The 26,555-nt window shown below is 58.9% G+C and overlaps 2 protein-coding genes across 7 annotated transcripts in view; one reads left to right on the top strand and one right to left on the bottom strand.

Moving 5' to 3' along the window:
• Positions 1-1,479, bottom strand: part of PEMT (phosphatidylethanolamine N-methyltransferase) — a 43,676-nt gene extending 42,197 nt beyond the window's left edge. Inside the window, exon 1 of one of the 3 annotated variants that reach the window (XM_080386580.1) lies at positions 1,130-1,479. Coding sequence is in view for 1 of the 3 variants with exons in the window: in XM_080386581.1 (XP_080242707.1) it covers positions 824-934 (111 nt within the window). In the remaining 2 variants the exon portion in view is untranslated. Of the gene's footprint in view, positions 1-823; positions 1,100-1,129 lie in introns of those variants that run through there. The other 2 variants (XM_080386579.1, XM_080386581.1) reach the window with 2 other exon arrangements.
• Positions 1,480-1,621: 142 nt separating this feature from the next.
• The window catches only part of RAI1 (retinoic acid induced 1), a 100,336-nt gene continuing 75,402 nt past the window's right edge, over positions 1,622-26,555 (top strand). For 3 of the 4 annotated variants that reach the window (XM_080386514.1, XM_080386512.1, XM_080386513.1), the window contains exon 1: positions 1,622-24,990. The gene's annotated coding sequence lies outside the window, so the exon portion shown is untranslated. The remainder of the gene's footprint in view (positions 24,991-26,555) is intronic. The other variant, XM_080386516.1, reaches the window with a different exon arrangement.

Genomic DNA, 26,555 nt, shown 5'->3' with positions numbered 1-26,555 from the left:
TAGGATGAGCTGTCTTGGCAAGCTGCTGGGACAGCCACGTAACAGGCACAGAACATTCAACTTTGCCCCGTCCTCCCTGGCGGGTGAGCAATAATGGTGGCAAACACCACCTGCTTGCCTGCAGCCCCAACGTCAGGGAGGGCGAGAGCTGCACAGGCACCCAGGGGAGAGCTGAGGGGCTGCACAGACAGCTGGGTGGGAGCTGGATGGGCACCCCGAGTTGCAGGGGCACCCGGGTGGGAGCTGCATGGACAGCCAGGTGGGAGCTGCACGGACAGCCAGGTGGGAGCTGCACGGACAGCCAGGTGGGAGCTGCAGGGGCACCCCGGGGAGAGCTGCACGGGCACCCAGGTGGGAGCTGCACAGACAGCTTGGTAGGAGCTGCCCGGGCATCCTGGGTAGAGCTGCATGGGCACCCGGTGGGAGCTGCAGGGGCACCCGGGGTGGGAGCTGCAGCGGCTACACGGACAGCCAGGTGGGAGCTGCAGGGGCACGCAGGCAAGCTGGTGGCAGCACCCATGGGCCTCCATGCGGTGCCGGCGGCGCCCTGCCGTGTCCCAGAGCCAGCCATCGTGGCTCGGGTGGAAAATGTGCCGGGGAGGGCAGCGGGTCCCTCGGGCCCCGGGCGGGCACCTGCAGGCACAGCCGGGGGTGCGGCCACCAGCGCTGCGCAGCCCCGCCAAGGCACCGGGAGAGGCCGGGGCTGGGGGGATCCGGCCCCGGGCCGCCCCCCGCTGCCGAGCGGCAGCGCCCCGGGCCGGGCCCTTCCCCGGGGCCGCCCCGAGCCCGGCGCTCCCCGCCCGCCCCCCGGCCCCGCCGGTACCTGGCCGTACTCCAGGCCGCCCAGCCCTTCGCAGCACTCCCGCGGGAAGGGCCGGCCCCCGCCCGCCTCCGCCGCCCGCCGCCCCGCGCCCGGCCCGGCCCGCCCCGCCATGGGTTGGGGCCGGGGGCCCGGGGTCGCCCCGCCGCCGCCGCCGCCGCCTCCCCCCGCCCGAGGCCGGCCGAGCGCGGAGCCCCGCGGTGGCGCTGCCGGGAAGCCTGGGCCCGCCTCCGCCGGCAGGGCCGCGGCGCGGCGCGGGGGGAGCGGGGCCTGGCGGCCGGGCCTAGCGCGGCCCCGGGAAGCACTGACCTCGCCGCGGGCCCAGCCGGCTCCGTCGCGGGCTGCGCGAGTGTGTCCGGCCGCGGCGGCGGGGGGGCGGCCCGTGCTGCCGGCGCCTGGACTTCGGCCCTGCCCGGTGAAGCAACCGGGCCGCGGCGCGGGGCGGCCCCCCCTCCCCGCGGCGGGCGGGACGGGCCCCCGGGCCGGGGATGCGCCCCACCGGGCGGCTGGCGGGGCCGAGCGGGGCTGGCGGCGGACAGCCCGGAGGGGGCAGTGGGCGCGAAACGGGGGGCTGCAGGGCAGAGACCCGGCCCTGCCTGTGCCCCTGCCTGGCCCCGGACCCCTGCCTGTCCTCCTGCCTGCCTGGCCCAGCCCCCCTACTTGTCTCTGTCCCCCTGCCAGTCCTCCTGCCTGCCTCCCCTGCCTGCCCCCGGCCCCCTGCCTGTCCTCCTGCCTGCCTCCCCTGCCTGGCCCTGGCCCCCTGCCTGGCCCTGGTCCCCCTCATTGTCTCTGTCCCCCTGCCGGGCCCTGTCCCCCTGCCTGTCCCCCCTGCCTGTCCTCCTATCTGGCCTCCTGCCTGGCCCCATCTCCCTGCCTGGCCCCAGCCCCTCTGCCTGTTCCTATCCTCCTGCCTGGCCCCCTGCCTGGCCCCGGCCCTCCTAATTTTCTCTGTCCCCCTGCCTGTCCCTGTCCCCCCTACCCGTCCCCCTGCCAGTCCCTGTCTCTCTGCCTGTGCTGCCCGTGTTCAGTGCTCACACCAGGGCCAGAGGGAGGGAAACGGCACCAGTGGCTTTCTGGTGCTGGAAAGGCTGTGGAAATTAAATGTTGCTTGCCCAGTATTACTCACTCCAGGGAAAAATGTAAAGCCATCAAGTCTGGATGTATTTTAAGGACAATTCATTGCAGCCTACTCCCTTCAGCAGGTGTGGTATTTATTTTTATTGCTGTTATTATTACTACTAATATTTCTCTTCTTCACTCCTTTCAAAGATGTTTCTGGTTGATGCACATCGTGGGCGGCAGTCCTGGCCCTGCCTGTGCATAGGAAATCAGGTAGCACCATTGCTGCAGACCTCTGAGGGTCCCTGCATGGACCATCTGCTTTTGCAGACCCTCCTTTGAGGGGAAATAAATTTTCTTCAGAAAGGAGTTTGATGTGAGGGAAGCCTCATGAATAAGCTGCAGGTGTCCCTCCCAGAGGTCTCACGGGAGTGTCTGAGTGCTCCTGCCCTGGCAGGCACCAAAAATGTGCCGTGAGTGATGGCTCACACAAAGCCCTCCCCAGTAAAATGGCATCCTTGGAGGATGCACTTCAGCAGACCCAGGGGGGCCCAGCTACAGCTCTCAGCTCCACAGGAAACCGGCTTTCCTTAGTTCTGCCGCTCCAAACCCCTCGCTACCCCTCGCTGCACCAGCACATCCCCACCTCCCGCCAGCAGGGTCAGCTCCTGCACTCGGGGGTGCTTGCACAGGGCTGGACCGCACCCCACCAGGGCCCGAGGAGCACCTTCACGGTATAAATTGCAGCACTGGGCCCGTTTGGGGTGAGACGCGCATGACGGCGCCGTGGGTGGGAGCAACATTCCCCATGGTGGATGATTTCCAGCTGCTTCCGGCCTCTTCTCCCTCACGCTGGATAATTTTGCTGTGCCGAGTGTGTAATTATCACCTCTGTCATCTCCCAGGCTGGGGCGCGGGAGCAGATGGGAGGATGTTTATTTTGTGAGTCCCACCAGCTGGGTGCTTGGGGCAGCGGGAAAGGCGAAAGGGACGAAGTGGGAAAAGCACGATGGCTGCGTTCAGAGAGGAGGAAACATTCCCCCAGGGAGGGAATTAACACAGACAAACCTTCTCCAAACCATCCTCCCTGCTGCAAGGGGAGAACATTCCGGTGCTGCCAATGCTGCCAGCTGGGAAAGGACAAGGATGTGGTGGCAGGGGCCAGGGAATGGAGTGAGGGATGGATGGTGAGGAGGTGCAGTGGGGTGAGCTGTCTCGCTGGCTCCTCGCTCGAGGCCAGCAGAGCTGGGCTGTCGTGGACATGTCTGTCCTGTTACCCCATGTTGGGGAGCACCCAGTGAAGGCATGTGCTGCAGGACCCCAATGCCCTACCACCAGCTCGCCTGCATTTTGAGCAGGGAATCACACTGGAACCCCCACGCTGTTCCCACTGCCAAGTCTCCTGTCCAGGGAACATTTTCCACATAAGAGGAACAGGGGGTGTTTGCAGTGGTGGGGCCCCTCCGCACCAGCCTCCATCCCACTTCAGAAACATCTCAGCAGCTGTGAAGGAGACAAAGAGGGCTTTCTGCAGGGTTGGATTTTTCTTTGTGTCCCCATCCCTCCCCTTCTCCCCGTGGCGTGCCTTTTATCCAGCTCTCTGTTTCTGAGCACTGAGCTAAGGAAGAGGGCATTGCCCTCGGCTTTCCCAAGTCCCTTGTCAGCTTGAACCCCTCCAGCGCCCTTTGAAATCCCACCACAACCCCAAGAGGTCACCGATGAATATGGAGTTGCAAATGCCTCCGTGGGCAGAAAGCACTTAAACGAGGCCGTTCGTAACGGCAGGGATGAGCTGCCCTGTCGGAGGGAGGGTTGGAGCCGGCTCGCTGGTTGACAGCTGTTAACAGCACACAGGGATGGTCCAGCCGCCGTTGCTTCTGCTGGCATCTGCTGCAGCAGCACTGGAGGGTTTCCATGTGTTTGACATGTTCATCGCGCGCAGCTCAGCAGTGCATGTGTGCGTCAGGCTGGTGAAGGATGCTCGCTGCCTGCACGTTAGCAGGTCACTGTGGCTCAGCAAGCTGCAGTTTGTTCAGGAGCATTTCAAACACAAGGAGACCCGGGGGACTCCCAGCATGTGGAAATCCAGGGCAAGGAGTGCCATCGGGTGGATTTCCCTTAGAAATGGGGCACTGGCTGGGAAGCTGCAGCCAGGTCAGCTTAAGCACAGAGAGACGTCTCCCCTTACAAGCCCAGGAGAAAGCTTCCAGGCCAAAGGATTGGTTTCCTTGCTGAGAAAAAGGAAGAAAGGGGATATAAAGCACCCGCAGCTTCCACTCGCCAATGGTGGCTCTTGCTGCCATCCTCCACAAAGCGGGACAAGCTCATGACCCCTCCTGCTTGCTGGCAGCTCCCATAACTGCTCTCTTGCCTATTGCTCCAGCCAGGCAGACCAGACTTTATCATGGTCCCCAGCAAGCCGTTGGGGTCCCTGGGAAGGGCTGCTTTCTGCTGGCAGTCTTGGTTTCTCATATCTGAGCTTGCAATCCACCTGGTCCCACCCCAGCTTCATCCCTTGCTGATACAGAGGTCCCATGGGCACAGTGTGGGGCTGGGACCTTTTTCCCAATCCTTTGTGTCCCCTTTCCTGAGGGCTGTGTCATGGTCCTGGTGTTCAGGCCTGACCTGAAATAAAGCTGATCCCTGTGGGTTTAACCCTTGCAAGCCTGCAAGAGCTTGTACTGATGGGTCGCGGAGATCAAGGACAGAGCATCAAAACACACGGTAAAGGACAGCATTGCCAGCCTAGAGGGAAGCAAATAACACGGGAGCACAGAGCTGAAACCTTGGGCAGAAGCTGCAAAATTGCAGGTACTCTTCTGTCTTCCATCAGATAACACATTGTCACCAGCGGTGCAATGCTGCAATCCAGACCTGCAATCCTATTGGAAATCCTCTAGTGTTTGTGCTGGAGGTTAGCTCTATTTATATTCTGATGAATGATTTACAGTTTATGAGTAATTGGCACACAGCTCCCCTATTACAGATCATAAAGAATTAATCACGAGATTTTCAATGCTCCCCTATCAATTTTATTAGGCTTGATTGAACGCAGTGGATTGGGAACATATGGTATGTGAGTCAGACTCTGCTCCCTGTTACACCCTGGTTAATGCCGGGGACTCACTCGGCTGCTGATCCCTGTAAATCCGGAGAGACAGCTGCTCCTTTCCCTCTCTTCGTGCCCTGACTGCTTCTTGCGTTCCCTTGGACGCAGGCAGCAACCAAGATCAACTCCATGTTCCTAAATTCTCCAAAAGACTGAGATGCTCCTAAACTGAAAGCCAGGCCGGAAAGAGGATGCTTTGCTTCCATTCCTCTGTGTATCAGCATGAGCCAGAAACCAGAGCCAAACACTTGGGAGCTCGAGATCTGCCCCTGGAGCAGTTGCGGAACAGCCCCTGCGAAGGGGACGTGCCACGGCGTGGGAGGCTTGTTGCTGTTGCAAGCTGAGGATGCCTGTGTTGGCGTCAGGGCGTCCTGCCAGGCAGGTTTGCCCACGGGAGATGTTTTCTTTCTTGAAAGAATTAGCAACAAGAAGTCCTAACACCCGCAGGAGCAGGATGACACATCCCTGCCCCGAACCGGCAGCATAGCTTGATTCCCTGGAGCAGAAACCTTCTTAAAAGCCGTCGTGTATCCTGTGCTCCCCTCATGCAGAGAGCCAGGAAAACCTCCAAAATTTCCACGTCGAAGGCTCGCAGTCCTTGCCTTGCTTTTTCACTTGTGGGTGTTGTTACCGTGCTAGTTATGTGCAGAGTCGTGATGGAGGGAAGGGGACGGTACAGGGCCCTGCTCCAGCTCGTGGGCAACGCTCACCCCTGGTGAAACCGTTCCCGCTGTGCTCCCAGTAACTACACCAGGCTCTCAATGCATATTTACAGGAGGGAATGGGAACTTTGGGTGTAGATGGAGCTACTTGCATAAGCCCAGCAGAGCAACCAGTCTGGCACAGCTACAGCCCACGTCCCCATCTGCTGTCTTGAGCAGCTGCACTGAAGGGCACCGAGAAGTTATTGCCAGTAACTCTTGGCAGGAGCCAGCGAGGAAAACTCCCTCCGGGGAGAGCTGATCTGCGGAGGGCAAATCAGAAATGTAACAGAGGACAGAGCAGGATCTGTCCTTCCTGCAGGCAAAGGGGAATAACAACAGTCCCCTTGCCTTTACAGTCAAAACATTTTGCGTACACGAGGTCCTGGTTCAGGAGCAGAGCGGGCAGGACCTTGCACAAGGATCTTGCCAAGCATCAGTGTGTCCTGATCACCTGGGGCTGCCTCCTCTCTGCCCTGCCCATGCTGCCTGCACCTGAACCAGCTCTCCAGTGCTGTGTCCATGCTTCTAGGGGAACATCCCTCACAAATAGCCCAGGCGCTGGGAACCCCCCAGCTGACTCCAGGTACACCTTATGTCAGCAGCGTGGGGCTGGGGACCTCCCCTGCAGGTCTCGCCTCTGTGCTCTGCCCTGGCCACAGCTTGCATTGCTTTAACCCAGGGCATTGTGCCCTCACCACGCATCGGTGGGGAGAACCGCGGAGGGAGGGGGAAGACCCAGAGGCACTGAGCTGCATCTTTCCAGCCTCAGCCTATTCCCAGGGAGCTCAGTGCCCAGGGAGCCACGCGTGCGATGAGTGCTGAGGGAAGGGGCAGGCTCCCTCAGAAGGAAGCCATGCTGTCGGAGAAGCTTCCTGGCATCTGTGCTGAGCCTGGTGGAGACAACATTTAGGGAAGGATTCACAACAGCTTCTCCACTCCCTGAGGCCACGTTCATCACCACCAGCATGTCTCTAATGAAGCGGAGGCTTTACTTTCTGGGATCAATGAATCCACCGATCGTGACCTGTTTGCTAAGTAGGAAATCAGGTCTCTCCCTCCCTGAACTCATCTGAGCTTGGCTCAAACAGCAACTCTGTCCCCAGGGTACTCCATGTCACTTAATTGCAAGCCCCGTGTCTGATTAGAGAGTAGCAGCGAGGGTGTGCAGAAGCACTTGCTAGCGTAGCCCGCAGAGCAGCGGCTGCTCACCCAGCCTGGTAGGTGGTTGCAAGGAGGGAGGAGGTTTCAGGGCTCCAGGAGGGTGGAAATCCTCCTGGCTTTCTCTTCTCCAGAAGGTCCTGACTCTTCCCAGCTGGCTGGAGTGTTTATTGCCAATCTGCTCTCCCCCAAAGCCCTAAATCCCCCAAACCATTGAAATCCCTCCAAAGTACCTTTCATGAGGACAGATGCTTTAAAAGAAGCTGAGGCTTCCCAAAGCAGAGGCCAGCTGAAAAGGTCACTGCTACCACATCCCTGGGCCACAAACATGTCCCATGCCAGAGGTGGGAAACAAACACCATTGCCCCCTGGGTCCATCCAAAGAGGCCAGGCAGCTTTCCCTAACGCTACCTGTGCCTCCCAGTCCTCTCTGCACCTACAAACCACCCTGTGCAGCCCCAGCATGTTTGCCCATATGGTGCAAGCTGCAGAGGGCTGAACCTGCCCCCAAAACAATTCCCTGCATATCATCAGCCCAAAGATATGGGGCATTGCTCCAGATACATAGAATTACGGTGTCCTTGTTAGCCAAGCAGCCAGGTGTCGGATGCCAAGCCATCCAGATGCTCACCTAATGCTTGTCGCAGCAGGCAGCAGAGATGATGGAGGGGGTGATGGAGGAAGCTGAGTCACAGTGCCCAGCATCAACCTCCACGGACATCTCTAATCCCTCACTCCGCTGGTGGCCAGCTTTTCCCCAGCAATCAGGCTTGCTCTCTGATGTGACACCCAGGAGGGCTGTGGAGAGAAAAATCCTCTCTTCGAGGACTTGGTGCGGGGGGCGGGGGGGCAAAGCCTGCCAGTGGGGGCTGCTTCGTGCTGCACGTGACAGCCCCCGCAGTGGGCGCCCGGCCCTGGTGCTCAGCGCCACGGGGAGCTGGGCTCGGAACCTATTTGGGGCACCAGCCCTTCCCCGAGTGGCCTCTAAAAGCTGCAGAGATGTGCTGTGCCTCCAGACTTACACCGCCGGGGAGCTCCTGGGGAAGGGGTAACCGGCAGGTCTCGGACACAGACATGCGCTCGCAGGGGCCAGGGAAGAGGCTTCCATGGGGCAGGCAGGTTTATCCTGAGGAAGAGCAGAGCCGGCTATAAATACCTCCTCACAGTGTCACTCCCCCTCCTCTTTGATGTTTTGCTTTTATTTACTTCAAACCCACTCCTGCTGCTGTTATTTTTATCTTCTCTTCTTTCCCCTCCGCTTTTGCGGCTGTTTACGGGCTGCATCACAGAAGCATCTCAAAAGGAAGGCGGAAAGAAGGTCGGGGATCCTGGGAGGAAGGTTGGGGACCGCGGCAGGGCAGAAGCCCTGTGGCCAGCAAGCTCCCCGGCTCCCAGCAGTGCCCTCCCGGCAGCGCGCAGTGGGCGATAGCTCTGCCCTCGTGTCCCACTGGCAAGGGGCATGGCACTGGCCAGGGCATTGCGCTCACCCGGGGCTGGACAGATACTAAAAGCAGAAGGGATGTAGAAGCCCAGCAGAGCCTTTCCCACCTTCTCCCCAGTGCATTCCAGGGGCTTTCTGTCCCACTTCCACCCAGCCTTTGGCCAGACGCTTTTTTCTGCCAGGATGAACTGGTCCCGCTCAGCTACTGCCCCGTACCAGCGCTGCCAGCTCCCAGCAAGGCCAGGTCCCTGTGCCAGCCCTGAATCAGCGGCTGGTCACGAGGCAGAAGGTCCCCGTAGGACTGACGTGAAGGGTGACCAAAAGTACCCCCCACTACAAGGACACTACTAAAGGGGTCTCCTGCTGCTCTCCAGCCACAGGCATGTTGAATTTGCAGGAAATTGGTCTCCTTGCGATGCCAAACCCCTGTCAGAGCCAAAGGAAACCAGGCGAGCAGCTCAGAAATTAATGAAAGTGGAGGCGATGTGAGCAGTCAGACACAGACGAGCTTAATTCCCTTAAATGAATTAAAAATACATCGCTCCTCACCACCATGAGCCTGAAGCCCTGAATTGCAACGGCAGGAGGGGAGGGCGAGCTGTGAGCACCAGCTGCCCCACTGACCCCTCCTCACCCAGCCATGGGGCAGGGGGTGCTCCTGCCTCAGCCCTCGTAGCCCCCCAAATCCAGCAACCAGGTTTTGCTGCCATGACCCTCCCCACAGGCAGACTGGGAGCTGGGGGGCATTGCTGGCTGCCGATGCAAGGCACTTCAGCAAAAGGAAGCTGCTGGAACCAACTTTTTTGTTCTCTTCCTTCTCTCTTCCAGCAAGATGAAGAACACCAAGCACAAACTGATCTTTGCATTGTAGAAAACAGGGTCTGAAACAAAAGGTCTGGGGCTTTCCCCACCTAAACCAAAAGCAGACTGTTTGCCTTGTTTAAAGTTTAAGGCATTGAATCCCCTTATTGCTAAAGACAAGATGCTGTCCCTGCTCCCTCCTCCACACATCCTTCTTCCCACACCAGGAGAAGCCAGAAACCACCTGGAATCACCAAAACCCAGATGGCCCATTTGCCAGAGTCTCTGCCTGCAGCATCACCCACTTGCCAAGAACTGGGTTTTTTTGCAGCTCCCCATTAAAAGGGCAACTGGCTGGGCTGCTGCTTGCTGCCCGGGCAGGGGTGCAGCGGCTCCGTGCCAGCCCCCACCATCGGGACGGATGTTTTCTTCTGTGGTTTGTTGCCCCTGGGACCCCATTTGGACATCAGCTGCTGGGGGGAGAAATTGAATCCAAAGGGCAGAGGGGGAAGGAGGAGAGGCTGGAGAGGGGCTGGGAGCACAGAGCGGACCCAGCAACCCCCAGCCGCGGCATCCCCCAGCCGCCGCACCCCCATGGCAGGGCACGGGACATGGGCACGGCAGCAGCGGGAGGAGGACAGCCCAGCTGGGAGCGTGGCTGGAGCAGGACTAAGGAGGCTTTGCCAGCAGATGGGTTTAGTGGGGGCTGCCATGAATTCTTCAGTATGGGGAAAACTTTAAATCCCAACAGGCTCTCCAAGGTCTGCTCCAGCCCAGACGGGCAGGCATCCAGGGAGGCCTCCTGGCCTGGATTGTGCAGGAGGTCGTGGCTGTCCCTGCGGGCTCTGCAACTGGAGCCCAGTGAGGATGGATGCCAGCTGATGGAAAACCACGCTCGGGGACAGGTCCGTGCCAGGGCATGGGGACCCCCTGTGGGGGCACCCAGGGACCTGCTCCCCTCACTGCCAAGGATGCTGTGATGGGAAGCAGCTGCCCTGGGCTGGGAAAATGCTGGGTCACCCTTGTGGACAGGCTGCCCCTGTGCTACCAGAGACCCTGCTGCTGGCACCAGCCCTGATTTTCAGGGCAGAGCTCAGAGCAGCCGTGTCTCCTCCTCCCTCGGGTGTCTGACCCTGCACCAGCTGCTGGGGATTGGCACTGGGCTGCAAGCTTGTCTCAGCTGTATGGAGAGTGGGCATGTCCCACAGCTGGTAGGGGCATGCAGGGCAACGCTAACTGGGAAAAGAAATTACCTCCATCTCCTTGTGCCTCTCATTAAAGCCAGGCCTGGCAGCCTGTGCTTTTTCTCCCAGGCAGGTGCTCAGTGGGGATGGGTGCCCCCTTGGCCAGGGGACATGGGTGCATGTGGGGAAGGAGGCAGGATCCAGCCACTTTGCAGCACATCAATGCATGGCACATAGGCATTGCCTCTGTGGTGTTGGGCAGGACTCTGAGGCCTCTGCACCCACTGCAAGCCTACTCCAGCATTCTTTAAACATTGCCTTTCACCCCACAACACATTGGATATTCCCCATGCAGTCACATCCAGATGCTTTTCCTCTGCTCCATCAGCTTACAGCATGATGGAGCAACCCAAGCAGGCTCACAAAGCACTGGGTGCGGGACCCAGGGGTGCAGTGGGTGCAGGGATGGGGCACGAGGTCACAGCAGCACTCCAGCTTCGAGAAGCATCTTGGGATTTTATGATCAGCCCCAGATCCAGACCTGCCGGGTCCTGGTGGAGGGAAGCTGCCTGCAAGCTATCACCTCTCCACCCAGCACACGGAGAGGAAAATAGGCTTGAGGGCATGCGGTATGGGTTCAGGGCGTGCTCTCTCTGCTTGGCTAAAATGACACTAATTAAGCCCCTTGCAGCGTGCAAAAGCTATTCCTACAGGGCAGACAATTAACCTTGAAACTTGGCTTTTAGTGCTTGGAGGGGAGTGAATTTTTCATCCTGTTATTTCCCCGTGCTATTAAGCTAATCCTAGAGACCACGAGGGAGAAGCAGTGTTACATGTCTGCAGCTCCCAGCCTTGCCAGGAGCACAGTGTGTGGCCAGCAGTCTCATGCTCCACCTCTCCATCATGCTTATATTTTCACCCATGGTCTCCAACATCGTCATCGCTGGGGAGTGCTGGAAACAAGAGATGTGACCAAGGGCGCACGGCAAGGCTGTGGTATTACATGATTATTATGGTCAGCAGTAAATCCAGCCTCTTCTGAGCACACTGGACATGGTGCCAGCCTGGCTTTGGCTTTTCAGGGAGTTTCCCTGGAGGGACGGCATGTCCTTGGCTCTCCAAGGCTGTGGTTGCTGGCACGGCATCACGCCAGCCCAAGCTCTGTGGGAGATGAGCCACCAAAATTTTGCTTTCCTGGAGGAGGAAGGGAAAGATCAGGGAGGTGGAGAAAGGAGAAGGATTTGCATCATGGAGGTCAAACCCTACCCTGGGGGCTGCACGTCTTGGGATACCCTGCATCCTCTCCAGAGCTCACAGCCCCTCTTCCCCCCAGCTTCCCTCTTGCCCCCCCCCCCAAAATGCAGCTGATGACAGGGCTGAGCTTGGGGACACCCAGGAGAGGAGCTGGCAGCTCAGCCTAATCCTGCCGACAGCAGAGGTGAGGGGAAAGGGGGGATGGATAACCCACAGAACCCCACCGCTGGCTGCCATGCAGGCACACCATCACACATATGAAATATTTAAGCACTAAAAAACAGAACCTGAGGACATTTGTTACAACAAGCTGCAAAAAGGAATAGAAATGTGGCTAAACTGCCCCAAGAAGAGAGCACTGAGAGGGCACTGCCATGGGGCAGGGACCCACAGCCACCCCGGCACCGGGCAGGGCTCTGGCAGCACCGCAGATCTGAGCCAGGGCAGCCTGGGGAAGGGAGATGGGGGGCCCCAAAGCCATGAGACACAGCAGGCAGAAGCCGAGGGGAGGGCTGGGGAAGCAAACTACGCTGCCCAGAAGACACGTCTACCTGGCAACAGTCTTGGGAGTCTTTGGGACAGGGGAAATGGGTGAAAGCCACGGGAAAGGGAAACAGGAGCAGGTTTTGGGGTACACCACCAGGAAAGCTCAATGCTAGCCACGTGCCCAGGTCAAGTATTGATGAGCAGCAGGGGACTGATTTGGCAAATACAAATAATTTCCCTGTGGCTCAATTAATCTCAAGTAACACTTCCACAGGAAAGCCTTTTTCCCTGTGGTCAACCTTGGGTTAAAACCCCCTTTTCCCCCATCAGCTGTCCCTGAGCAGCTCTTCTTCAGCCACAAGGTGAGCAGTGGTGGGGAAGGGGTGGCCCCGCGGGTCGCCCACCTCAGGGGTGAGGACAGGGCATCCTGGTGATGTTGCTGCCAAGAAGTAAGGGAAGATGTGCAAGATGTGCTGCTCCTGGCAACAATGGTGCCATGAGGTTGTAAACCAGCCTTTGGGGGTGCCCAAGCAAGGCAGGAGAGGCTGTGCTTGATGGAGCCGGGCTGTTCGCTGGGGTGCTGCAGCAGGAACCTTCCCCCAGAAAATCCATGGAGAAGCTCACAACATTGAAGCCACTGCTGAGATGAACAAGGCAGAGGCGGAAAGCTGGCCAAGCCAGGGCAGAGACAGGTTTTGCCTGCGGAAAGTTTAACATCCTTCTGCTTGCTGGGCTGCTGCTATCTGTGTCAGCCCAAGCCACCCAGATGTTTTCCAGGTGCTCCTTCAAGTAGACCACTCAGCACCCAGCCCAGGAGCTGCAGCTGATGCTCGTTGCCCCCAGGTGCATCCTCAAGAGGTCTTCCTCATCTTCAGCAACCCCTTCCCAGCAGTGGGACCTGCAGACCTCCCCCTGACCCCCACACTGAGCTCAGTGCCTGCTCCCAGCCTCAGCGCCCCAAAATAGTGGCAAACCTCCTACCTGAGCACTGCTTTAAGTGCTCTCCCAGCGTGTTGCGCTAATTGCCTGGCCTTTAAATCCGAGTATGGCAGGCTGCAGCAGCCCTTCAGGAACCATTTTGTATGTGGGTGCTGTTTCTCTGAAATGGCCTGTTTTTTAAACTGCTTTCCTCTATTTTTCTTGAGGGGGTGGTATGTTATGGAGGCTGGATAAAGCGACGGAAGGGAGAGCGGCACTGTAAAAGCCACTCTGCTGCTAAATCTGTTGAAAAAATGATGCTGCAAAGTGCCTTTGCAGTTGTTTAGTCATTTGTTAGCCTGGCCGAAGGGTGATTTGTGTGGCCGTGCTCTGCTTGTGTGCACAAGCACCATCTGCAGAGCATCATGTAGAGTAAAATGCACTCAGTGTGGATGGGGACCAGAGGAAGAATTCGGAAAGGAGGATAAGAGAGCATTGAGAGGAGATTTTCTTTTTTCTGGGTGACATTTTTGGCTTGTCTGCCCCACTCTCCCTTAAGCAAAATAATGCTCATCTTCTCCAGGGCTCCCACGGAGGTAAATTCAGCTCCCACCGCTTTGCAGCTTTTTCCTCCCCAAGAACCATGCCCATGAAAGACACTTTTCCTGCAGGTCTGTTGTTTCTCGCAGTTAGGTTTCATGCTTTAATAAAAAAAAAAAAAAAAAAAAAAAAAAAGTAGGTGCCTGGGGTAGCAGATGGGACTGGCTTCTCCTGCCTGCTATAAATCACAGAAGAGGTTTTACCTTCCCGGGATGAAGCTGTGTTCTCAGAGCACTGATCCTGCCGGAGTCAGCCAGGGAGCAGCAGCATGGCCAGCTGCCAGTGCCATCACTGCTCATCACTGCATCTTTCTCTTCAGAAGAAGACAAACCGACCTGCTGCACCTCTTCTGCAGAAGTGGCAACGTCCTAATGGGATTGCTAAATCATGGCTGTACTTTGGAGCGTCCTTCTGCCGGTGTAAATCAGCCCTGCTGAAATTGCCTGCGTTGTGTTGATTTACACCAGGGAGGCAGGGGAGAAGCTGGATGGTTCATCTGAGCATCCCTGTCCTCTGAGCGGTGGCAGGCGGCCACAAATTGTCCATCGGCGATGGAAATAACTCAGCAGCCTGAGCTCGGGCATGGGGATGAGGGAGATATGTAAAGTTAAAGGGGTTTTGAGGTGGCTGTGGGAATGAGTTTCAAAATACAGAATAGAATATTTTCAGTTGGAAGGGCCCTACAAGGATCACCTATTCCCACTGCCTGACTACTTCACAGCTGACCAAAAGGTAAAGCATGTTATTAAGGGCATTGTCCAGATGCCTCTTAAACACTGACAGGCTTGGGGCACCGACCGCCTCTCCAGGAAGCCTGTCCCAGGGTTTGACCACCCTCTCAGTAAAGAAATGCTTCCTCATGTCCAGCCTGAAGCTCCCCTGGTGCAGCTCTGAACCATTCCCACGAGAGCTATCACCGGATACCAGGAAGAAGGGATCTCCCCAGAGACCTCCCGGGCCTGCTGCAGGCTGGGTTTCTCCAGGATTTTGGTGGGTTTATCATGTATCTCATTTAGCTTGCAGGAGATGCAGCCTTCCCAAGTGTGGGTGGCGCAGGACAGAGCGAGCAGGCACTGAGCTCAGCCCCGGGCTGTTTGCAGTAGGGTGAATGGTTATGAGCGGCTGGTTGCTCCAAAACTGGAAGGGATAAATGTGGAATGGAATGCATGCCAGCCAACTCGGCTGTGTTAAACCCAGCGTGAGTGCTTAGCTGTGACAAAGCATCAGCATTGAGGGGCTTACACGTGTGTGAGCTGGCAGCCAGGCCGTGCTTTATCGGCATTCACAGCTGCGGAGCGGTGGCACCGGCTCCTGGGAGCAGGGCCGGCTGGGGACCTTCCAAAGCCAGCACGTCCTCAGGTGACCATCAGCTCTACCTGTCCCCAGCCCAGCGGAAAACCTGTCCCCAGCCCTGCAGGTTGCACTTACCCCTCTAGATGACTACAGAGCTGAGGTGCATATATCATACAGCCTGCTCTGGCTGTTCTAGAAGGTCTGTGCAGGATTTTATTACCTGCACCTGCTGGAGTAGACCACGGCTGGAGAGATCCTGACTTCCCACGCAGAATTTTGTGCCCCAATGGCACAGGAAAGGCTGTGGAACCAGCAGCAGCTTGGTGTGGGAGCACGAGTTTCTGCTCTGCACATCACTATCTTGATAAGCTGGGTGCAATTCCCCACGATAAATTCTGGTATCGTGCCAAGGGCAACACCTGGGAGGGAGCAGGGGCTGCCCTGTGTCACGCTGCCTGTCTCTCTGATCTCTCACACTGGGCTGAACTGGTGGCTTCCACCACCCCCAGTGATTTTTATTCCTCTCCCCCCTGTCCCCATTCTGTGATGCAGAGAATCCAGAGCAGAATTTCCCCAAAGCATCAGCACTTTATCAGCACAAGACCCAACGTGCTTCCATAGGCATGGACACACGGACACGCACATGGGCAGGATACATCTCCCAGGATTCATTTGTATCCCTGCGCTTCTTTACAGCATTGCAAATCTCCACGGTGGGTTACCAGGTCATAGCAATACCTGCAGCAGAAATACCTCCTTGCCTTAAGCAGCACGTTTTTATCCCAAGACACTATTTGTTTAGTGCATTGTGATTCTAATTCAGCAGATGGTACCAACAGCTGCCAACCCTGCTTCTTATCTCCCTCCTAGCAGGCAGCATTGACCCGATCTGACCCCAAGCAGGGCTCAGCCTGAACACCCATGGCTGTGTGGGTGAGGACATCCCCAGGCAGGACCCCCAGCGTGATCTGCACCCAGGCAGGTCTCAGCCAGGTTGGGAGCCCAGGCACCCAGGGGATGCTGCAGCCCCTCCCTCCCCGAGGTTGCCCCTGCCCGGGGGCTGCCCCAAAGCCGGGCAGAGGCTGCCACTTAGTGTTGGGAAGGCAGCAAGACTGCTGCAGGGACCTGGTAGAGCACCTGCAGCTGGGGAGAGACCACCCCTCTGCTCTCCAGGCTCCTGCTCACACCCCGGGGTGCCTGAGCTCCCCTGGGCAGAGCCCTGCCTGCCCTGGGTGCGGGTGGTCCCATCTAACCATGGTCGGGCTGGTTCCTACTAATGGGGCTTGTGGGGTTTGTGCTCCTCCACCACGCTGCCCTGTCCCTTGGGGTGCTGGCAGACCTCACCCTGCTGCCTTCGCCGCTTCGTAATCCTCTGCCAGCCCTGCACCCCCGAGGCAACTGACAAACATCCTCTTCCCTTGCCAGGCGCTGCCCACATCAGCCGGCATCGTGTTTTCCAGCATCAATCAAGGCAGCCCCTCGCAGCAACACCGGCAGCCCCCAGCCTGTGTTGCTCCCCAGCTCCTGCTAGCCAGCTGGCACAGGCACCCCAAATCCCACAGTCTGGGTGACCCCCAGTTCCAGCTGCCCTCCTCGACATGTTTCTATTTAAGCAAGGTGCCTCATACACCTCACATGGCACCAAGGCACCCAGGGGGTGCAGGATCCTGCTGCCGTCCTTGATTTTGCTGCCCCTTGGTCACATGGGGAAACCGAGGCAGGGCACAGCAAAGCGGGACTGGGTGAGCCTGAGCTGGTCTGTTGTCCCACCACCCCAAGCACACCGGCTGCTGTCATCTCCTGCTCCTTCCCTTCATTACAGCCCAAATCCCTGGAGGCCGTGGTGGCAGGACATCCTTCCCCTGTGGTGTTATATTAGCTTAATAGCATTTTTCCACTCCATTTGAGAGGGGAATTTACGATGATGTTCAGTTAGGACAGCCTTGACATTGTCATACGTCTGCCCACTTGGGCCAGCCACCTGGGCTCACCCTGCCCTGCTCTGGGTTCAAGGGCCGTGGGTGCCAACTGGCCTCTGGCCACTCATCACCCTATGGTGCGAAAGCCTCCAGCTCCCTCAGCTCCCTGCACCCCATTTCTTACCCACTAAAGAGCTGGGAGCAGGAGGCACAGGTGTTCCCATGGCTCTTCTTGCCCATGCATCTCACCCTGGCGGTGTCTGCAGAGCTGGCTGGGCACCAGGGAAGGGAGATCTTGCACACCCTGCTCATGCTCTTGCTTGCAAACCCAGCTCACGGTCCTGCCTGCAATCCCCGCCGGCAGCCCAGCGGGCAGCCCCCACACCGGGCAGGCAAAGCCCCTGCTGCAGGCAGCCCCAGCCCTTGCTCCGGGCAGCCCCAGCTCCAGCAGCCCCTGCCCTCCAGAGCGCTGCGGGCAGCACAGCCCTGGCCCCCTCCTCGCCCGAAGCTGCCGCTGCTCTTCCCTCGCCTCTGCCACAGACGGTTCTGGGATCACTTACCAATTAGTGTGGCCTGCTCATTAAAGCTCATTATCTGCCAGTGTGAACTTGGACGGGATTGTGTGGTCTTGGCGGGGGATCAAAATCTTCCTTTTTTCCAATTGCATCCCGCTCAGCCCCCCTGCTCCGGGAGCAGCCCTGCAGCCGCACCAGAAAGCTGGGGGATGTGATGCCGCCTTTTAGAAGGAAAAAAACCTGTCCAACAAATTAAGCCGACCCCTCCCCACGGCAGGGACCAGTCACTGCACTGCACCGATGCTGCAATAGAGCAGGATGACGACTGGGCTTGCCATCTTTCATGGCTTTCCAGGAAGCTGGGGACACACAGTGGGAAACAGCTGGACTTTTTGTCAAACTCTAAATCTCAGAGTCAAGCTTACAGCCCAGCAAGTCCAGACTAGTGATTCTGGAGGCTGGGAGGCAGCTGCAGGTACCGGCATGCCTGCAAGGTCACACTTGCCAACTGGCAGTGGCTCAGCCCAGTGATGGCCTCCTGTGCGCCCAGGGAAATCGCCAGGCAGGTCCTGGTCTGGCAGCCCCAGCTGCCCCCGGGCGATGCCCAAGCCCCTGGCTGTGCCCATGGAGTTTTGGGCAGCCCTCAGCACTGTGCGACAGTGAGCTCAGCTCGGCTCCAGGGCACAGAGCCGGCAGTGAGAGGGAAATACCAGCTGCCAACCACAGAAATTAGGTTTGTTCTCCATGTGCTATGTTGTCGAAGGGTCTGGTCTCAGAGGTGTCTTGGCTCTTTTCTGCTTCTAATTGCAAGCATAGAGGGGAAAACACAAAACTCTGACAAAAATATTCTTCTCTCACCACCTCGGTGCGTGTTTGAGTTAAATAGGTGCTAGAAAACCTAACAGATTACATGGGCTGGAAGGAAACGTCTCCACTCATGAAAGGAGACTTCACTGCATGTGGACCCCTGACTGTGGTCCGAGCTGGAGGGCAAAGCCCTGCACCTCTGTCCTGCCCTGCTGTACCCCATTGCCATCAGTCAGGGCCTGGCTTTGCTGTCATCGCACTTGTCCCAGCCTCTGCCTGACACTGGGATGTCGGTGCCTGGGGGGTGACGGGTGACATGGACCCAGGTCCCTGGGCAGGGATGGGGCCGTTGCTTCACTGCCATGAGGGCCAGTCCTGGGCATCCTGCACTCACAAGGCAAATAAGCCAAAGCTTATTCTGTGCTGGGAAAATCAATCCCAAATGCAGCCTGGTTTCATAAGAACCAGGAGTATGGGAGAGGGAGCCCTGGCTTTCCCATTGCCTCATTCCCAGCTTTCCCAAAGCCGTCCCTCCCTGGGGAGTCACCAGGTCTGGCTTTCATTAGCAAATGAGCCTGTTTTGGTGAATGGCTCTTGTCAATATTCATTAAATTCCATCTTCCCATATGCAGAGAAATCCTCTTGCGGTACCTTCAGAGCTACCATCTTAAAATAACTGAGTAACAAGAGCCGGTTTAACCCTTCCTTCCTCCTCCAAAAACAACCCCGCAGGGTGAAATCACCCACTAACTGCTCCTTTGTTCATCTCCCACACAGAGCCACCCAGTAACAAGACAAAAATCCACCAGCCAGTGGAAAGCAGCTGGTCTAAGTTCAAGCCAAACAGCCTGAGCTTGTGCGAGCCAGGGCTTTAGCACAGGCCAAGCTGGGAAGGCTGTGCCTGCATCATTAACAAAATCCCCAGCAAATGCTCCCCGTGGCACCCAACCAGCTCTCCACGGCTGCAGATTGTGCCCAGGAGCGTATTCTTCCCCAGGTCCTCCTTGCCAGGGTGCCTTTCACCGCAGACATCAATGTGCCTGCGTCCCACGCTGGCCTGGATTAACTGCCTCTTTTATTGCTGCCAATTACTGGCAGCAAAGATGCCGTGGGGATGGAGCATGCAAGATGGGTTACCACCTTCCCGGCCCTAATGACATGAGGCTTTCCAGGCTGCAGCAGTAGCCTCAGCTCCCCACAGAGAGGGTGGATCCACCCACAGCCCCCCCACTCTGCTTCCCTGCACACCCATCCTCTGCACCCCACTGCTGGATGCTACAAATGGGATCATGGGGAGAGCTGTATCCCCGAGCTCCAGTGTGGATCCGGGGATGTGAAGCGATGCCCATCCATGGTGACCCAGTACCTTCCAGCACGGGCGGGAGCAGAGGCAGCACAGGGCTGCAGGCATCAGACCACACTCGGCTGCTGCTGAATGCTCTGAGGCTTCACACTGCGAGAAGAATGAGCAGATAATAGGATTTTCCATCTCTTCAAAGGGCTTGCAAGCCAGGCCCCAGCGCTGTGCAGCACCCTGGGAAGAGCCTTCAGGAAGATCCCACACCTCCCGGCCGGCGCTGCAGCCGCAGGGATGCTCCCAGCTGCAGAGCAGCCGCCTGCGTGCAGATGGGGACTGGGGACCCGAGTCCTGCGAGGGCACAAGGCTGGCAGGCACCACGGGGTGTATCACTGCCGCTACCAAGGGGAGGCAGGAGGGTGCCAAACCCCAGCAATGCCATGCCAGGAGCCAAGGGAAAGTTCAGCCGCCTCTGCTGGCCGCCCTGACAAGGCATGTTTTTGCCAGGAACAGCTGCTCTGCAGCAAAAGCAAATGGGAGAGCGGACAGCGGGCTTCCCACTGCGTGCTTGTAACAGCCAGGGCACGCACACATCGCCACACCGAAGGCATGAAGCACTCACACCTCCTCTTCTGCACACATACACTGGCACCAGCTCGGGGCAGAGCAGCCGCCCCCAGTGAGCCTGGGGTCCCTCAGCCCCCGACCGTCGTGCAGGGGCAGACGAGGGACCATCTGGAGGCTCATTTAAAGAGCTCCCACGTCCCTGCGTCCCTGCTCCATTTCTCCTCGGATGGCTTATCAGCAGTGACTTTCCCGACAGCAATCGATAGAAAACATTTTATCGCCTTCCCAGGCGGCAGGATCCTTGGAGTGGGTCTGATTTCTGTTTCTATGGTGACATCTTCCGGGCTTGTGAAAGATCTTGCCTTTCTTGGTTGTTGTTGGGGGGTGGAGATGGGGGGTGGAGGGGGGCTGGTGCTATATTTTTTGTTATTGTAGGTTTTGCTTTTTTTTTCTTTTTGCTTTTTTTTTTTTTTAATACCATTTTCAGCGTAACAAGGAAGTCGCCAGCCAGACAAACGCGATGCCCGCAGCTTACTTGCAGCGCTGCTGCTTGCTGGGAGGGGCCCCAGGGCAGCTTTCATCCCCGAAACACGCTGCAGCCTCTGAAACCTATTGAGGCTCAAATGCACGTTTGCTCTGCTCGGGCTGGGGCCATCTCCCTCCTTCCCTCACACCCGTCTCCCTTCCCACCCCTCCGGGCTTCTCCTGCCAGGTCTGGAAAAAGCCACTCGGCCACACAGCAGGGATGGCCTCAAGCACAAGTTACTGCTCGAGGCGTTTTGTAGCACAGCTTATTTTGCTACTTAGCTCTGCTCCCTCCTCCTTCTCCTTCCTTTTTAATTCCCACCACCCGCTTTAGTGGAGGAGGAGGAGGGGGTTTGCCATGCAGCCTGCTACCGCCAGCCCCTGCCCTGCTGGCTTCGGTGGCCCTGGGACCCGACCAAAGGGGCAAGGAGGGATGCTGGTGCGTTCACTTCATGTCTCTGGGACATGATCGCTTGCCGTCTCCTGCATGCAAATGGCCCAGTGCTTTTGCTGAGTTATCTGCACCTGAGGATCTCACTGACTGCCTAATTAACATCTGCATGATTCCCTCTCATTAGAGCTCCCTTTACCCCACAAATGGCATCGCCTCCTGCTGCCTGCCCCTGCTGAAACAGCCCACGTGCTCCAGCTGGAAGTCACCCACCTCTGGGAGCTGGCTGGCTGGCTGGCTGACCTCTCATGTCTGGGGGTGCCTTGTGCTGATGCATTAGCAAGTAGCCCCCAGCTCCTTGGCCCTTGTGGCTTGGGGACCCAAAGGGGAGCCCCTCTCTACTGCTGAGTCCCCAAGGGCATTGAGCCCATGTCCTTGCTGCAAAGGGAACAGATACCCGGCTGAGGTGTACATACCCCAGGCTCCAGCTTCCCAAAAGCCTGGCTGCATTCAGCACACAGCAACCCGGAAAGGTTGAGCAATGCAAGGGAGCCAAGAGCCCTGTCACCTCCCGGTGTGACACCGGCTGTGCCACCTGACCCAGGATGTGCTGCGAGGGCTGGCGCAAGGGCAGGGGCCGGTGCTGAGCATGGGAAGGCCGAGGTGCTGCTGACGGCTTCAGTCGAGGCTGCCAGAGGTGGGTTTGAAAGGCATTGCTGGCTTGGCAACACTCTGCCCGCACCTTTCCCGTAATGATTGAGCCGCACTGCTTTATTTAGTTAATGTTTCTTAGTGGCACAGCCTTCTGCCTGCACAAAAATAAAATAAAAGAGAGGTTTCTTCTTCTTTTCTTTTTTTTTTTTTTTTAATAATGGGAAACTCCAATGCTCAGAAAGTTGGAACTGCATCCTGGCATTAAGTGACAGTGGGGGATTACTCCTTGCATCGGGCACCGACCCAAAGCACTTAAAAGCAAGGGCAGGAATGGCTAATGCGGGCCTGCCATCACCTTACCCAGCAAAGAGAAATGCACCGCCTGTGACACTGATCAAAAACCCTGCATATTTCATCTCAACACAATGCCCTTATCTTTGACCCAAAATAAAAATTATTCCTTGCTCAGCAATCTCAAAATACAAAATTATCTACGTGTGCATTAATGCCATGTATCAATCAACTTCCAATGCAAATCCACCAAGCGTTTATCCCTAATTTTACCATAAAAGGATGGTTACATGCCAAGCACCTCGTTCAACATTATTCTAGGGAACGGCAGTTATGATCAGCAAATCTTCTCCTGGCCATTGACAAATACTTGGATCCTCAGCTTCTCCTAATGGAAACAATCTGGCTGGTTCCTGAGAAAGGGCAAAGCGCAGAGGCCAGGAAGGAGAGCAGCACGTCCTCTGCTCTCCTGCTTTTTGCAGCCTCCCGCCCAAGAAAACACTTTCAGATCAGGATGCCAGTGCAGGGACGGTTGTTGCGGGGAAGGAGAGTGGAGCTGGCTGGGAGCTCGGGTGGGAGCAGTGAGGCAAACACCTCTGCTCCCCCTGCGAGGGCAGCAGGGAGGACCAGCTGCTTTGGGGAGAGCCTGCAACCCGTTCCTGCTGACAGCAGCGCTGCTCAAAGGGGGCCTGTTTGCTAGGACCTGCAAAGTGTAACTGGGGATTTGCAAGGCTGGGCATATTCAGCAAGCCTTCTTCTCCCTTTTTAGAGAAACAGGGGAGCGCTGGTGGTAAAAGGCGCTGTACAAGTGAATGGAAAACACCAGGGAGTGCTTAAAGAAATGGCAAAGTGTGGATCAAAACCAGACCACACTAAATGTCTTTCCAGGTTACTGCAAAGCTGCTGGCAGGGGTGTGGGCGCACAGGCAGCAGCACTACTGCAGGGCCACGACAAAGATCAGTCGGAGCTCTGGAAAAGCTAAAAGTTCTTGGGCATGTGCCATGCTCCAGCTGCGAGGAGCAAGAGCCCCCTCGAGTGGGTTGCCCCCACCAGGGCCATCCCACTGCCGCCGCCAGCGGCTCAACCAGCAGACACAGGGTTTAACAATTTCCCAGCACCATCCACTTCGGCAGCTCCTGGGTCCCACTCACAGCCCGGGCCCAGTCCCTGGCAGGGCTGGGAGGGCAGCACACAACGGGCCCACCCAAATTTCCGCCCCACGCGCTCAAGGAACAATGGCCCGTGTGTCCCTTGGAGGCTCCTCCTGCCGCACGCGGCCGCAGCCGCCCTCCAAACACTCTCCCTCTTGTTCGCTTTGGCCAGGGAAGCGGCGGAGCAGCAGGTATTTCCTGCCATCATCCGCCATCCCTGCCTGGCCAGCCCCACGGGGGGACACGCTGCTCCAGCCCGCATCCCTGGGACCCCCAAGGGACCTGGCACCCCTCAGGGACTAAGCAGGGACCCGCTGATGTTGCTGTCCCTTGGCAGGCAGGTGGCCCTGCTCCAAAGGGACACCAGCAGCTTGACGCACCCCCCTGCTGTGCACATCCTGCTGGAAAAGATTTCCCTTCTGCAGTTCCAAGTCCCGGATAAAATGAGGCTAAAAAACGTGCAAAACGCTGTTTTCGCTTCGTTTCCTTTGTGCGTTTCACAGTGTGTTCTGCAAACAGGGCACTTCCTCATAGTTTCGCTTTGGCTCTCATGTTCAGGAATAAGAGAGAGGCTTTTATTTTCATAGAAAACCAGGATTTTAAATTAGCAGCTGGGCTGTGACAGCCCAATCTTCCCGTTAAAATACCTGCAAGCGTCGCTGTGGCCAAGGCTGGGTGTCAGCACCAGGGACACAAGCCAGGAGGGGTCCTGGGTGCCACCCCTCTTGGTGCAGAGCGGGTGCCGGTGGCTGGTGGCACATCTGAGATGCAAGCGGTTAACCAGCTGCAACCGCTGAGCAGCGAGAGCTTATACCAAATACCTGATGGAGAGGAAAATCCGAAGCGAGCATTAGGCAGCAGTGCTGGCTGCAGCCAATTTTCCTCGCTTAATATGTTTCCTGCACTCATCCCCCTCCCTGACCTCAGCTCCTCCTTGGAGCACGTTCAGCCCCAGACGCACCACTGAGCAACAGCCAAGGCCAGCGGGACCGCTGCCATTTTGTCCCTCCCCTCGGCTCAGAGGCCAGGGCTCCTGCCACGGCTGCTGCAGACCTCAGCTGCCCCCCCCGGGGCTCCCCAGGCTCCCCGGGGCAGGGTAAGGGGGCAGCACCCATGGGGGCTGAGCACCTCCTGGCACAGCTGGTGGTGGGATGGCTAAGGGTTAGGCATGGCACCTCCATCCTTTGGATGCGTATTCCAGACTCAGATGCAAATGCAGATCCAGATGAGGATCTGAATCCAGCTCCAAATGCAAATCCAGATGTGGATCCAAATCTAGATCTACATCCTGTCCTAGATCCAAGTGCAGACCCACACAGTGGTCCAATCCTCATCCAAATGTGGATCCAAACCCAGAGACAGACCCAGCTCTGAATCCGGATCTGAGCCCTGACCCGGACCCAGCTCCGAATCCGGATCTGCGCCCTGACCCAGACAGACCCAGCTCCGAATCCGGATCTGCGCCCTGACCCAGGCTCCGGTGCGTGGCCCCCGGTGCATGGCCCCCAGTGCACGGCACTGGGAGCTCACCCTGCGCCCAGCGCCGCTGCCCACCGCCCCGTGCCCGGTACCCGGTTGCCAAGCACGTGCCGCCCGGTAGCCGCCGCACGATGCCTACTGCCGGCCCGCCGCAGGCTCCCGGTGCGGCCGGACCCAAGGCCCGGCGCGGGGTCCCCGGTGAACGCGGTCCGCGGGCCGGCGATGCCCGGCGCCCGTGGCACCAGCTCCCCGCGGCGGTGCCCTGTGCTGGCGGCGGCGCGCGCGGGGGGCCCGTTCCCGGCGGCGCGCGGCGCGGCCGGCAGGTGTCGCCGCCGTCGCGGGCAGGGCGGCGGGCGCGCGTGCACTTCCGACGGCGCTCGGTCATGCCCCCGACTTTCCTCCCCTCCCTCCCGGCGCCGCGCGGGGCTCCCGCCCGCTGACACCGCTGAGGCGGCTCGCACGGCGCGGCGCGGCGCGGCGGAGAGCGGCGCGGCCGCCCGGGGATGGCCGCCGGGGCCGCCCCCGCCCAGCGCCGCCGCTGAGACGCAGGGGGCACGGCCCGCCAGGTAAGCAGGCTCCGGCGGCGGCTCCGGGGCGGGCCCCGGGGCTGCGCCGCTGAGGCCGGGCCGCGGGAGGCCGGCGGCCCGGGGAGGGCGGAGGGGAGGGGGGGACACAGCCGTGGTGTGGCGGGGGGGAGAGGGGCTGGCCGAGAGGGGCGGGGGCCGCGGTGCCCGTGTCTTGCCGGTGTGGGGGGGCCCTGCCCGCCGCCCCGCGTTCCCAGCCCGTTCGCTTCGCTTGGCAACGGCGGCGGCAGCTCTCGCCGGGCTCGCTGCGTTCTGGCTGCCGCTGGAGTGGCGGCCGCACCGCGTCCCCGCCGCGCTGCCGGCATCTTATCTTCCCTTCCCTTCCCTTCCCTTCCCTTCCCTTCCCGCTGCCCGCCGCATTCCGCCCGCGTTCCCATCGCACCGCACTCGCATTTGTAACCGCAGCCCGTTCCGGCCTCCCCCCCCCCTCCCCCCCCCCGCCTCGCCCCGGCCTTGACCCCCACCCCGAGCCCGAGCCTGGCCCCAGCCCGGTGACGTCACGGGGGGGGGGCTGCGCAGCGAGGGGCTCCCCGGCTCCCCCGGTCCCCCGGGTGAGCGCAGCCCGCGGTGCTCCCGGCTGGCAGCGCCGAGATGTGGAGGGGGGGACCTGGTGCATCTGAACCCCCGCTGGAGGAAGGCGCTCCCCCCCCCCCCTCCCCTTCCCTGGCGAGCCCTTCTGCTGCAGCTGCTAAATTCCAGCTAAATTCCAGTGTGCGCCCCCCCCTTCCCCCCCACCCCCTGGAAATGTGCAGCTGGAGCAGCAGCCTGAGCACGGTGGTGCTGGCAGCCCCGGGGATCCCAGCGGAGATGCTGCCCAGCCTCGTCCCCCCGCCCAGGGGTCCACATCCCGAGGGCTCTCTGGCCGGTGCCGAAGCCTCGAGGCTGACGTCGCAGACCTGCCAGAGGTTTTCATTGACGTCAGAGCGGGGGGCTGCTGGCGTGTGTGTTTGTTCCCCGCCACCTTTGATGGAGTGCGATGCCGTCCCTTAGATGTGAGCAAATTTGGCTTGGTAAAAGCTCTTGTGGCCACCGGTTCCTGCTTGTGCTCCCCATGGCTGCGAGCGCTGCCTGGGCTGTCTGCCCTCAGGTGACCTCCCAAAGCGATGTTTTGGAGGAACAAAATCAGCAGTGGGTGTATTGCATGGGAGAGCGCGCCTAGGGCCCCGTGCAAGCGGAGTGGAGGCATCTCTGGAGGTGCCAGCACCTTCTGAGGGCTCTGCCAGCTCAGCGCCAGCTGCTCCAGCCTATGGGCATCACTGGAGCCTCCTTGAGGGTCCAGAAATGGTTTTCTGCTGGGTGCCGGGGCTTTGCAGAGCACTTCTACCCCACAGCCACCTTCCCTGGGGTGGCAGCTCATGTACCCCAGGTGGGCAAGCAGCACCGTGGTAGTTCTGCAGGTGTGGGTGCTGTCACCCCTGCGTCGGTGGGAGAGGGTGCGGGGACCCATGGGGGCGAGGCGGAGGCTGGCTGTGTGTGGCGCCCCGGTGCTGAGTGGTCAGGTGCACAGCCGGTGCTGAGACCGCATCTTCTGGTGTCTGTCACTGGCT

Source organism: Falco punctatus (assembly GCF_963210335.1).
Source record: "Falco punctatus genome assembly, chromosome: 4".
NCBI classification, from domain to species: Eukaryota; Metazoa; Chordata; class Aves; order Falconiformes; family Falconidae; genus Falco; species Falco punctatus.
Note: the sequence above shows the minus strand (reverse complement) of the source record. Positions and strands in the feature narration are given on the sequence as shown.